Source organism: Suricata suricatta, chromosome 2 (assembly GCF_006229205.1).
Source record: "Suricata suricatta isolate VVHF042 chromosome 2, meerkat_22Aug2017_6uvM2_HiC, whole genome shotgun sequence".
Classification (NCBI taxonomy): Eukaryota; Metazoa; Chordata; class Mammalia; order Carnivora; family Herpestidae; genus Suricata; species Suricata suricatta.
The window spans coordinates 11634126-11645737 of NC_043701.1; the positions used below are offsets into that span (position 1 = coordinate 11634126).

General features: G+C 50.7%; 2 protein-coding genes across 2 annotated transcripts in view; one reads left to right on the plus strand and one right to left on the minus strand.

Annotated features, from left to right (window-relative positions):
• Window positions 1-170: 170 nt before the first annotated feature.
• LLCFC1 (LLLL and CFNLAS motif containing 1) lies at window positions 171-1605 on the minus strand. The gene is made up of 3 exons (XM_029955199.1): window positions 1555-1605; window positions 1320-1440; window positions 171-758 (listed from the first exon to the last, which is right to left on the minus strand). The coding sequence occupies exons 1-3, from the start codon at window positions 1588-1590 to the stop codon at window positions 580-582; spliced, it is 336 nt and encodes a 111-aa protein (XP_029811059.1). The 5' UTR covers window positions 1591-1605; the 3' UTR covers window positions 171-579.
• A 4560-nt stretch (window positions 1606-6165) lies between these two features.
• The window catches only part of TRPV5 (transient receptor potential cation channel subfamily V member 5), a 25855-nt gene continuing 20408 nt past the window's right edge, over window positions 6166-11612 (plus strand). Inside the window, exons 1-4 of the mRNA XM_029917777.1 lie at window positions 6166-6293; window positions 8737-8834; window positions 8993-9115; window positions 11502-11609. Coding sequence (XP_029773637.1) covers window positions 6166-6293; window positions 8737-8834; window positions 8993-9115; window positions 11502-11609 — 457 coding nt within the window. The remainder of the gene's footprint in view (window positions 6294-8736; window positions 8835-8992; window positions 9116-11501; window positions 11610-11612) is intronic.

An 11612-nucleotide genomic window follows, 5' to 3' on the forward strand; every position in this document is an offset into this window, starting at 1 on the left:
TAATAATTCTTTCCTAATATGTTCTATGCCTAGAAGTCAGAGAAGATAAGAGGAGAAATGACGAGAGAGAGTTCTATAGACACAAGAAAAGCGAAGAACCAATGGGTCTAAAGGTCAGTGGGTCAAAGGTTGGGTGCTTAAACAGACCAGTTAGAGACAAAGGGCTTTGGTTAAGTCTCAGAAAGCTGCCCCCAAATGTTTTCAGGACTTTATTGCTATTACTTTTATTGTGGCAGGCTCCTTTTCCTAATGTGCTATCCAGAGCAGAACCAGGAGAGGTGTGGGAGAGAGAAGGCCACGGGTCTTATGTCTCTGGCCCTGGGAGATGGAGCTCAGAGTGTGGAGAGGCAGTCAGACTGGGGCAATGGACAGTTGAGAAGCTAGCACCAGGATCTCTTGGGTGCTGCATCCTGAGGTGAAGAGCTAGTGGCAAGAGGCAGGAAGCTGTGTGAACGCCTCCCTTGGGAGTAGTGGCCTGGAGCCCAGTGGGGAAGAGGGGTCAGTAAGCTATCATGAAGCGGAGGTAGACATCAAGGTCCTCATCCAGGAACCATGCTACCGCCTCAGCCTCAATTTCCCTCATAAAAAAACCATGATGCTGGCCAGATTGAAGCAGAAGGCTAGGTCAAATAGGTGGTCACGAAGGGCTGCTGTGTCTGATGTCTCGTCATCCTCTTGCTGGGCCATGTTCACAGCCTGCCACATCTCCCCCACTGATGAGGCCACAAAGTGCTCTTCAAAGTGCTCTTGATCCTGGTCTGGAACAGTAGAGAGGGGGAGCACTGAAAGGGCTAAACCTAACCTGCCTCCACCCCGACCTATTCCAGAAAGGTGATGAAGGTGGAGAATCAGAAGAAGTTAGGGCCTGGGGCATTTGGCCCAATTGCATATCCCCCTTTCCTTGCCCAGGGAGGTGGTGCTACATCTGGAGGTCTCCTCTGCTCTGTATTCAATCACAGCCCCAACTCAGGTGCACACACACCCCATTTCTACCTCACACTGCCTCCTCCAAAGGATTACAATACAACACTCAGGGTTGGAGGGACCACCTGAGGGAGGTGATGGAAACCACGACCTCTTCTAAGACACCTAACCATTCACATGGCCACCTTCCAGCCAGCCTGTGGTGTGCCCCTGAATACATCCCTTGCTAAGAACCCTGCTTAAAACCTTTACCTGACACTCTCACAATACACTAATAAGGGACTGGGCTTCTCTCCCCACAACCCGACCTATCTCACGTTTCATTCCAGCCTGATAGGAACTGGGGACTGACTCCAAAGAGATCTGATCCCTAGCTCCAGACACTGTCGTCCTACCTGTGGAAGGTATCTTCTCGTTCTGACTCCTCTCATTAGGATCCAGGCTGCCTTTCTGAGGCTTCACCCCCTTGACTCGCAGCAGCAGCAGGATGGCGGCCAGGAATGCTGCCCTGCAGAGCTGGGAGCCCAAGGAAGTCATAGGCCTGCCCATCTACCCCTCTGGTCTTCCCTACTCCCCAATGTCCAGTCGGCTGCCCCCTCCTCCCTCCCCTGTCCCTGTCCCAGCCCTTACTACTTCCCAGCACCGTTTTCTTCCCTTTCCTTCCATAGGGCCTCTGACTTTGTGAGCTTTGTGACATCATAGCCATGGGCCTGCCCCTCATTCAGGTCACTAGAGAATTCCATTGTCAGGCAGGAGAGTGGTGAGCAGCCAGCAGAGGCTTCTAGGATGATCCTACTGCATCATCCTGTGGAGAGCAACAAAATGACTTAAGGGTTTGTGAAGAACTTTCACATCCATGACATCATGAGATCTACATAGCACCTGGGACTCAAAGTAGTAGTGTCATCATACCCATTATATAGATGAGAAAGCTGAGGCTCACAAAAGAAATGACTCTTCTGCTTAACATCACACAGACAATAAAGGGCAGAGCAGGACTCTTGACTACCTCCTTTTGTTTTAATGTTTATTTACTTATTTTGAGAGAGAGGGAGAGAGGGAAAGAGAATCCCAAGCAGACTCCATGCTGGCAGTGCAGAGTGCAACATGGGCTCAAACCTTAAGACCATAACCTGAGCCAAAATCAAGAGTCAGACACTTAGCTGACTGAGCCACCCAGGTGCTCCCTGACTACTTCTTTTGATTCCACACATCACATCTTTCTCTCTTCCATGCAGTGGCTTGTATAGGATGTGGCCCAGAGCAGATGTGGAAATAGCAGATCCTCAGGTCCTGGGCTGTACATGAAACTCAGGTTCATCAAAAATGAGGAAGGTAGAGAGACATAGGTGTTGGGGGAGAAAAGGGTACATGATGTGTGTGTGTGTGTGTGTGTGTGTGTGTGTGTGTGTGTACATGCATGTGTACATATGAGGGACAGAGATAGAAAATGGGATACCCTGTGCTCAAGCAGAAATCATTGTCTCATTCTTCATCCTCTCTTAGACTTGCCTTTCCCTAAGCCTTTGGCCTCCTGAACTGGTAGGCAAACCCCTCTTCTCTAATTAGACCCATACCAGAACTAATTTTACAGCCCCTCATACTCTCTGACACAAAGAAAAAGTTATTAGAGGCTCATTCCCCAAACTCCTTGCTTGATGGAAGCAAAATCTTTTTTTAAGTTTTATTTATTTATTTTGAGAGAGAGCACAGGCATGTGAGCAGGAGAGGGGCAGAGAGAGACAGAGCGAGAGAGAATGGGCAGAGAGGGAGAGAATCCCAAGCAGGCTTTGCACTGACAGCACAGAGCACAACACAGGGCTTGAACTCACGAGCTATGAGATCATGACTTTAATGGAATCAAGAGTTGGACATTCAACTGACTGAACCACCCAGGTGCCCCATAGTTAGAGTCTTTAGAGAAGCAATAGCATGGCAGCAAGGCCAGGATCCCAAATAACAGATTTCCAGAAACTTGCCTCAAAGCTCCAATGTCTGTCAGGCCTACGAAGCTGGTGGGCACAGACCTGCTGGGCAGTCATGGGCAGTGGCTAACTATCTGCTTCCAGGAGCAGAGATGGCTCGGGATGGGGTGGGATGGGATTGGGGAGGTGGGATGGAGTCCTGCCCTGGAAAACCAGAAACCAATGCAGTCCGGAAACCACAGGGCAGGTGCTGGGGCAGGTGGGAGGAGACCGTGGGCACGCACAACCCACTCACACCACTCCTGGAGCCCATGCATCCCACACCTGGGTGAACTACCAAATGCATGTGCAGAAATGTGTGTCCTTTCTGGAAGAGGGCATTGTAGGCGTGGAAGTACAGATGGATCTCTGCTAGCAGATGTGCTCACCAGGAGACTCTCCTGGGACAGTCACAACCTCTTGTACACTTCCTGCCGACCCAGGCCAGGGAACCTGGTGACTGGGGAGCAGTACACGCAGTCACTGGACGCTGAGGGGAGAAAGATTAAGTAAGCTGGTGGCCCTGCTCACCCCTACCTTGCACTCATTGACCTTCAGTCCAGGAAACAATGCTTAGGTGGAAAAAAATCACTAATCTGGTTACTTTGGGGGAGGAGCTTCTTCAGTTCCCGGCAAAAAGAGAAGCCAACCCAAGCTCAGTGTGTGTGGATGGGGAGGGAGGCCGGGGGTGGGGCAGACAGGTGTGGAAAGAACTGGGTTGTACTGACCACCATTCCTCTCATTTCCTCACCACCCACCTCCCGGTTCCATGCACTGGAAGACATAACTCCCACAGGAATTTAATTTTTTTTTAATTACAGGAATATTTAAGAAGTATGGAAAACACTAGTAATTCCACTATTCAGTGCTTATCACTATTAATGTTTTAAAGTGTAGTTCAAATCCTTTCCCTACATGGCTGTGGGTATGTGGGTGGGAGTGTATCTCCTAAAAAGGTAAAATCCACTGATGATGCACTTCCCTCCTCCAGTTACATCACATCCGAATAAGAGTTCTAACAGCTTTGACAGCAAGGGGCTCTGTGGCCGCCGCGGGCCCTTCTGAAACTGAGGGAAGCTGCTCCCTGGGGGAGAGAGGTCCTAGGTGTCCTTGCCCACAGAAGCTTGAGGGAGCATGAGAAGGGAGGAGGGAGAAATAGGGCATCGGAGGGGGTATGAAAAAGGAGGAGGAGTGAGGGGGGAAAGTCAGCAGAGAGCAGGCAACTCCTCAAAGATTAGGGGTACAGTTGACCCTCGAACAACACAAGGTTAGGAGCACTGATCCCCCCACATGCAGTCAAAAATCCAAGTATATACTTTTGACTCCCCCAAACCTAACTACTAATGGCCTACTGTTGACCACAAGCCTTACCGATAGCAAACTGTCAACTGGCACATATTTGGTATGCTATATGTATTATATATTGTATTTTTATAACAAAGTACGCTAGAGGAAAGACATCGTTAAGAAAATCATATGGAAGAGAAAATATATTTACAGTATTGTACTCTATTTATCAAAAAACATCCTTATAGAAGCAGACTTGTGCAGCCAGCCTGGGCCAGTGAGAGGGTGAAGACCGGGAGGTGGGAACCTCTTCCTGAGCCCCCCTTTGTCCCCAGCCCCAGCCCCAAGGACGGGGCTCTTGGGGGCCAGCCCCCCTGCACCTGCTCCGTGTGGCTCTGACTGGGCCAACCCCTCCCCGCCCTCACCGCCTCCAGGAGTAGCTTTATGAGTTGAGTGTTTCTTAGGCAGGCCTCCTGCCCCTGCCAGTCCCTGCTTATCAGCGCATCTACAACCCCCACCTCAACCTTATCGCTCCGTCCATCTCCTTAGACTGGAAGTCCCAAGGCTTCAGTAGCTATTACCATCCCACACAGCCCCAACCCCCAGCAAAGCAGAAAACTGCCCTACAAGGTGACCCCCCTCCCCTTTCCCAGCTGGCATCTCCCCACCACCTGGGCGAGAACACGCTTCCTCCTCATCTCTGCCATCTTCTCCTCCTTTCCTTCGTTGCTTTCCTTACAATTCCCCTTCTCTAAAGGCCATTTGTCCATCCCTCAATCTTAGAGTAAAAGAAGAGGGGGGTCCCCCAAGATCCTATGTCCCCCCAAATCTGTTACATCTGTATAGGCAGAAGTTTCTGAAGGAAAAACAAGTTATGGCAGTTGATTTGGAGCTATGTTTCCAACTTGAAAGCCAGTCAAGTTTTGTTGCTAGCCGTAGGCCATCACCCTCCCTCTCTGTGTTCCGCCTTTCTCGTTAGAAAATAAAGAGAGCCCTTAGCCTATGCCTATGTACCTCATCTGTCTCCTGGATGACTCCAGTTCAATAACATGCATTTACAATCAGAAGAGAAATAGTAACCATCCTAAGAGAAAACAACACAAAAGGTCATGTGTCCTCAGTCCTGCCTTGTCATTCCTGAAGAGAGTCCCCAGATTTCTCTGTCCACCACCCAGGCTCAGCTTGCTGGTCTACTTCTGGGGTCTCCCCTGCCTGGGGCTCCACGAAGCCGGGAAGGAAAAGAAGTCTCACTGAGGACAGCAGTCTGGAAGCCACCAGGGGGCTGGCTGCAGGGTCGACACAGATGACCACAAAGGCCACAATGCAGACAAGCGGCCCCTCAGGGCTTGGGGCCCATGTGCAGAAGGAGAACCTACAGTCACTGAACTCTCACAACCATGCTTTCCAGACTCTTGAGAGGGTACACTTATTGACCCCATCCTATGGATTGGAAGACTGAGGCCCAGGAAGCTCGCCTAACATCTGTAAGAGGCCAAGAGCCAGAGTTCAAACCAGGACCTGCCTGATTGTCAAGGAGGGCTTCACTACTTTTCTATGCTCCTGTGTCCTAGTAAGTGCTCCCCTTGCTCCTGGCGCCCACCTTCTGGGCTTCTTCCTTGCTCCCCCTCTACATTCCACAGCCTCCCTCTCACCTCCCCCTGTCTCCTGCTGCAGCCCCAGCCCACTGCTGGGAGGGATATTCCTTCCCCCACCCCCCTCCCAGCTCTAGGGCAGGTTCTGGGCCCCAGGTCCTCGCTGGAGAGCTCCTCCCCTCCAGGTAAAGCCGCTTTCTCCCGGCAGGGCCCCCTGTCCCCTCACTGCACACACACACACTCCACCCACAAACTGTACGCTGTATACACAGGTCACATGGGAGATATACTCACTCCCAGTCCCAACCCCAAACAGACCCCGCCTCCTCCGCAGTGGATTCCTAGACGGGCTCCTTTTACCACATTCCCTCACCTGCCAGTGCCTGAAAGGAGACGATATGGGGGCTCCTCCACCTAAGGCAGAAGGGCCCTGGGTCCAACTCCAGAAACTTCTGGCCTCCTGGCTGCCCAGAGAGCAGGACTGGGAGCAGCATCGGGACGAGGCCCACATGCTGCAGCAGAAGAGGTAGGCTGTCCTGGTCATGCCGCATCCCCCTCCCAGGAGGCCCCAGCCCTCTGATCCATGATGGATTCTGATGTGTCTCCCACTTGGAGCCGCCCTGCTTTCAGTGGGGCGGTTGGGTGTACCCGGCTCACTCCCTCCGAACCCCAGCTGCTTTGAGTGAGCATGAGGAGACTCCACGTAGATTCATAGATTCGAAGCCAGGGACAGAATGAAGCTAGGACTCTAAAATGCGGGGCTGGTGGAGGAGGGGGTGGGGGACCGGAAGGGACCAGGACAGAAGAAGGATAAAAGAAAGCAGATTGAAGGAGGGGGAGGATTGGCAGGTGAAGGCTGGTGGGGAGAAAAGCGCTCAGGAAGGCACGAGATCCTGGAGGTTTTTGAAGACTAACTGCGGGCGCCTGGGTGGCTCAGTCGATTAAGCCTCGGACTTCGGCTCAGGTCAGATCTCACGTTCCGTTCGTGGGTTCGAGCCCCGCATCAGGCTCTGTGCTGACAGCTAGCTCAGAGCCTGGAGCCTGCTTCCCGGTTCTGTGTCTCCTTCTCTCTCTGCCCCTCCCCGTCTCATGCTCTGTCTCTCTCTGTATCAAAAATAAATAAAACATTAAAAAAAAAAAAAAGACTAACTAGAGAAGAGAGTGAGGCATTCCCATTACTATGAATGAAAATTATGTGCAAAAGGGGAGGAGAGCTCTGTTCTCTGTAACTCCTGGAGCTGCCCAGCTGATAAGGGAAACTCAGTGTACCTACCTACCTTTTATTGAGTGTCTACTTTGTGCAGTGGAATGCTGGGTCCAGAGGATCCATAGATTGAATGAGGCCTGCAGGCCCGGTGGGGCTGGTATATTGCAGGGAAAAGCGGAGGGACAGGGACCCATCCTGCAGGTGGGCCTCTGCCTCGGAGCATCTGGGGAACTTGTCACCCATCGGAGAGCTGCCTGGGGATGCGGCGAGCAGACAGCAGCAGGTCTGGGGCCCAGCCAGGGCTGGCTCCATGGGCAGGTGGCCTCCCCAGTGGCTCGGGATCCCGTGCTGCAGACAGCCCCTGCTCTTGGCTTACTGCGCTGCTGTGGTCAACTTGGAATTCTGAATTTTTGAACAGGGAGCTCTGCGTTTTCCTTTCGCACTGGGCCTCACAAATGGTACAGCTGGCTGTGGCTGCAGTCTGGGCCCTCATTTGGGAAAGGCTCTCTGCTTGCTCACCAACCCCCACCCCAGGCCCTGTGAGGGAACCTTTGGCCTCCCAACCTCCCTCCAAACTTCAGGGTGAGGCTAGGACAGTCTTGGAGAGAGAGCTGGGTTCTGGACCTCCCTTCCTTAGAGGGCGTTGCACTAGAGGCCTGGGTGCTAAGGCTGTGTGTGGTGTGTCCAGCACAGGGGTGAGTCCTAGCCCTGGTGACCCTGGGCTGAGCCAATTCACCCTGAGGGGCTAGGTGAGGTGGGGAGGGGGCTGGTCCCTCCTGAGAGGACTTTTCTAATGGGCAGACCTGGGCTCCACTTTAAGATAAAAAAGCTTCTTCTTTAAATAAAAAACGTTCTTCCCCCTGGCTCACAGGGCGCTGGGAGGAGAGGATCTGGGGCCCTGGGGGCATCACAGGAAGCACTAGTCCGTCTGTTTGCCTTTTATCTCCCCCCTCATGACCCAGGCCCGCCTTGGATTCGCCTTGGGAGCCGATTGGTGCCTGCTCAGCAGCACAGGCTTCAGCTTTATCTCTTGTTTGGTTCATCCAGGCAGGGAAGAAACAAAGATCAACCGACAAGAGGTGCTTTAGGATGGGTCCCTCCGCAGGGCCTCTCGGCTCCTAGCTGCTCAGTTCCCAGAGCAGCCCAAGGCTATGTTCCTCCTCAGTTGTGAATGGGGTAAAACACAGAAAGAATCCATCCCCTGAACCCCCACTCCAGACCCCCCCACAGCGGGGATCTGACTCTGAGTAGCGGGAGGGGTATTTAGAATTTTGGCAGTTTATAAATCTCCCAAGTTCTAACAGCTGGCCCCTCTCGGCCTCTCTGCCCCTTTGGTCTCTCTGACTCCCTTTGCCTCAGGACAGCCAGTTCAGCCAGCCTGGGAGCAGGGGTGAAAACATTTACTCGGCTTAGGTGAATGCAGCCAGGGCTGGTGGCCTCCTGTCAGGGTCACCAGGGCCACCTGCTCAGCAGCATGGGTCCCTTCCACCCCCCACAGAGTCTCCTGTCCACCTGAGCCTTGAGCCTCCACCCGCAGCCCGCCACCCCCACCGTAGGCAGAGCTGGCAATGACGCAACCACAGGGGAAGCTCTTGCCTCAGTCAGACCCTCAGCTAGAGTCCAGTTAATGACTCTGCAGTGTGGCACTGCATACTTTGTGTGACTCGTTCCTGTTCCACATAGAGAAGGTCTCTGATCCTCTCTCTGCCCTTGGCCTCTCAGTGATTCAGTCTCTAGTGGACTCATGTTCCTCTTCTCCCAGGATCCGAGAGTCTCCACTGCTTCAGGCAGCCAAGGAAAATGACCTGTGTGCCCTGAAGAAACTTCTGCTGGACCGAAAATGTGACTTCCGGCAGAGAGGTGGGTTGAGTGTGATGGAGCCAGGCCACCTGAGGCCACTGCCTCACCCCAGGACTCTGAGGATTTCTGCAAGAGCTGGGGGAGAGTACGTTGAGCTGGATGCCCTTCCTTGAGACACTCTGGGGAGTGTTTGACGCCCCTGTCTTACTCGCCTCCAGGAGCCTTGGGGGAGACGGCGCTGCACATAGCGGCCCTCTATGACAATCTCGAAGCCGCCATGGTGCTGATAGAGGCTGTCCCGGAGCTGGTCAGGGAGCCCACCTTGTGTGAACCATTTGTAGGTGAGGAGCCCACACAGTAATTCAAGGTGGAGACTGCTGTGGGAATGTCTGTCACCTCTTAAAATGGGCCTCTGAAGGGTGGCCTGGGAAGAGGTGCTAGAGGGTTCGGGAAGGTTGCCCTTGACTTGGAAGGCATGCAGAGGTCCCAGTCTTGGCCTTCAGCATCCGTGACTTTATTTCTCCTTCTCCTTCTCCTTCTCCTTCTCTTCCTTCTCCTTTTCCTCCTTCTTCTTCCTCTTCTTTTTTTTCTTTGAGATTCCTCTCTTCATAGAGGGGTCCAAACACAGCTGTCCTTTTTCTTGTCTTGTCTTGTCTTTTTTCTTTTCTTTTTTTCCTAATTTAAATCCAAGTTAGTTGACATATAGCGTAATAATAATTTCAGGAATAGAGTTTAGTGATTCATCACTGACATATAACACCCAGCGCTCATTCCAACAAGGGCTCATTTTTCCTTCATGTCCAGCCCCTATTTAGCCCATCCCCCCACCCAACACGCCGCCACCAACCCTCAGTTGGTTCTCGGTATTTAAGAGTCTCTTATGGTTTGTCTCCCTCTCTGTTTTTATATTATTTTTGCTTCCCATCCCTTATGTTTTGTATCTTAAGTTTCACATATGAGTGAAGTCATATGATATTTTTCTCTTATTTTTTTAGCATTATACACTCTAGTTCCATCCATGTTGTTACAAATGGCAAGATTTCATTCTTTTTCCTCACCAAGTAATATTCCATTATATAAATATACCACCTCTTCTTTATCCATTCATCAGTCAATGGACATTTGGGCTCTTTCCATACTTTGGTTGTGGTTGATGGTGCCGCTGTAAACATCGAGGGGCATGTGCCTCTTCGAATCAGCACTCCTGTGTCCCTTGGATAAATACCTAGCAGTGCAATTGCTGGATCATAGGGTAGTTCTATTTTTAATTTTTTGAGGAACCTCTATAATTTTTTCCAGAGTGGCTGCACCAGTTTGCATTCCCACCAACAGTGTAAAATGATTTCTATTTGGGGCTCCTGGGTGGCTCAGTGGGTTCAGTGGTTAAGTGTCCAACTTCAGCTCAGGTCATGATCTCCCGGCTTGTGAGTTCCAGCCCTGCATTGAGGTCTGTGCTGACAGCTCAGAGCCAAGAGCCTGCTTTGGATTCTGTGTCTCCCTCTCTCTCTGCCCCTCCCCCTACTGCTCTGTCTCTCAAAAATAAATAAACATTTTTAAAAAGTTTCTCTTTTTCCACATTCTTGCCAACATCTGTTGTTGCCTAAGCTGTTAATTTTAGCCATTCTGACTGGTATGAGGTGGTATCTCATTGTGGTTTTGATTTGTATTCCCCTGATGATGAGTGATGTAGAGGATTTTTTCATGTGTCTGTTAGCCATCTGGATGTTTTCTTTGGAAAAATGTTTCTTCATGTCTTTTGCATGTTTCTTCACTGGATTATTTTTTTGGGTATTGAGTTTGATAAGTTCTTTATAGATTTTGGATACTAACCCTTTATCTGATATGTCATTTGCAAATATCTTTGCCCATTCTGTCAGTTGCCTTTTAGTTCTGCTGATTGTTTTTGTTTTTCGTTTTTTTTTGTTTTGTTTTGTTTTGTTTTGTTTTGTTTGTTTTTTTTGGTCTGTGCAAAAGCTTTTTATCTTGATGAGGTCCCAACAGTTCATGTTTGCTTTTGTTTTCCTTGCTTCTGGACACATGTCAAGTAAGAAGTTGCTGCAGCTGAGGTCAAAGAGGTTGTCACCTGTTTTCTCCTCTAGGATTTTGATGGCTTCCTGTCTTACGTTTAGGTCTTTCAACCATTTTGAGTTTATTTTTGTATATGGTGTAAGAAAGTGGTCCAGGTTCATTCTTCTGCATGTTGCTGTCCAGTTTTTCCAGCACCATTTGCTGAAGAGACGATTTTTTGTCCATTGGATATTCTTTCCTGCTTTGTCAAAATTAGTTGGCCATACATTTGTGGATCCATTTGTGGGTTCTCTATTCTGTTCCATTGATGTGTCTGTTCTTGTGCCAATACCATTCTGTCTTGATGATGACAGCTTTGTAATACCACTTGAAGTCCAGAATTGTTAGCATGTGACTTTATTTAGCCACTCACTATTTCCTTTCAACTCCTCTCATGTTCCCTGAAGGACAAAACTCTGCTTCTTTCTCTTATAGCAACATTACAGCAATTCCATATACACTCTATCCACACTAGTCAAGAGCGGGGACAGTGAGGTGGACAGCCTGTGAGACTAATTGCCCTGAGTCGCAGGCCACTGCACTGAGGCAAGGGCAGAAATCTATGCCAGGACCTGTCCGGGATCTCCTGCCTGCCAGTGAGTGTTGTGTGCTTGAGAGAATTGGAGACAGACCCCTGACTGAGAGGTCTCTCTGGGCCAGGTCAGACTGCACTGCACATAGCCATCGTGAACCAGAACGTGAACTTGGTGAGAGCGCTGCTTGCCCACGGGGCCAGCGTCTCTGCCAGAGCTACAGGCACAGCTTTCCGCC

Coding starts and splice junctions, on each gene's coding strand:
- LLCFC1 (XM_029955199.1), bottom strand. CDS start 1,590: ATGGAAGGAAAGGGAAGAAAACGGTGCTGGGAAGTA. Junction 1,441..1,554: donor GAAAACGGTGCTGGGAAGTA/GTAAGGGCTGGG, acceptor TTGGGCTCCCAG/CTCTGCAGGGCAGCATTCCT. Junction 759..1,319: donor CGAGAAGATACCTTCCACAG/GTAGGACGACAG, acceptor CTACTGTTCCAG/ACCAGGATCAAGAGCACTTT.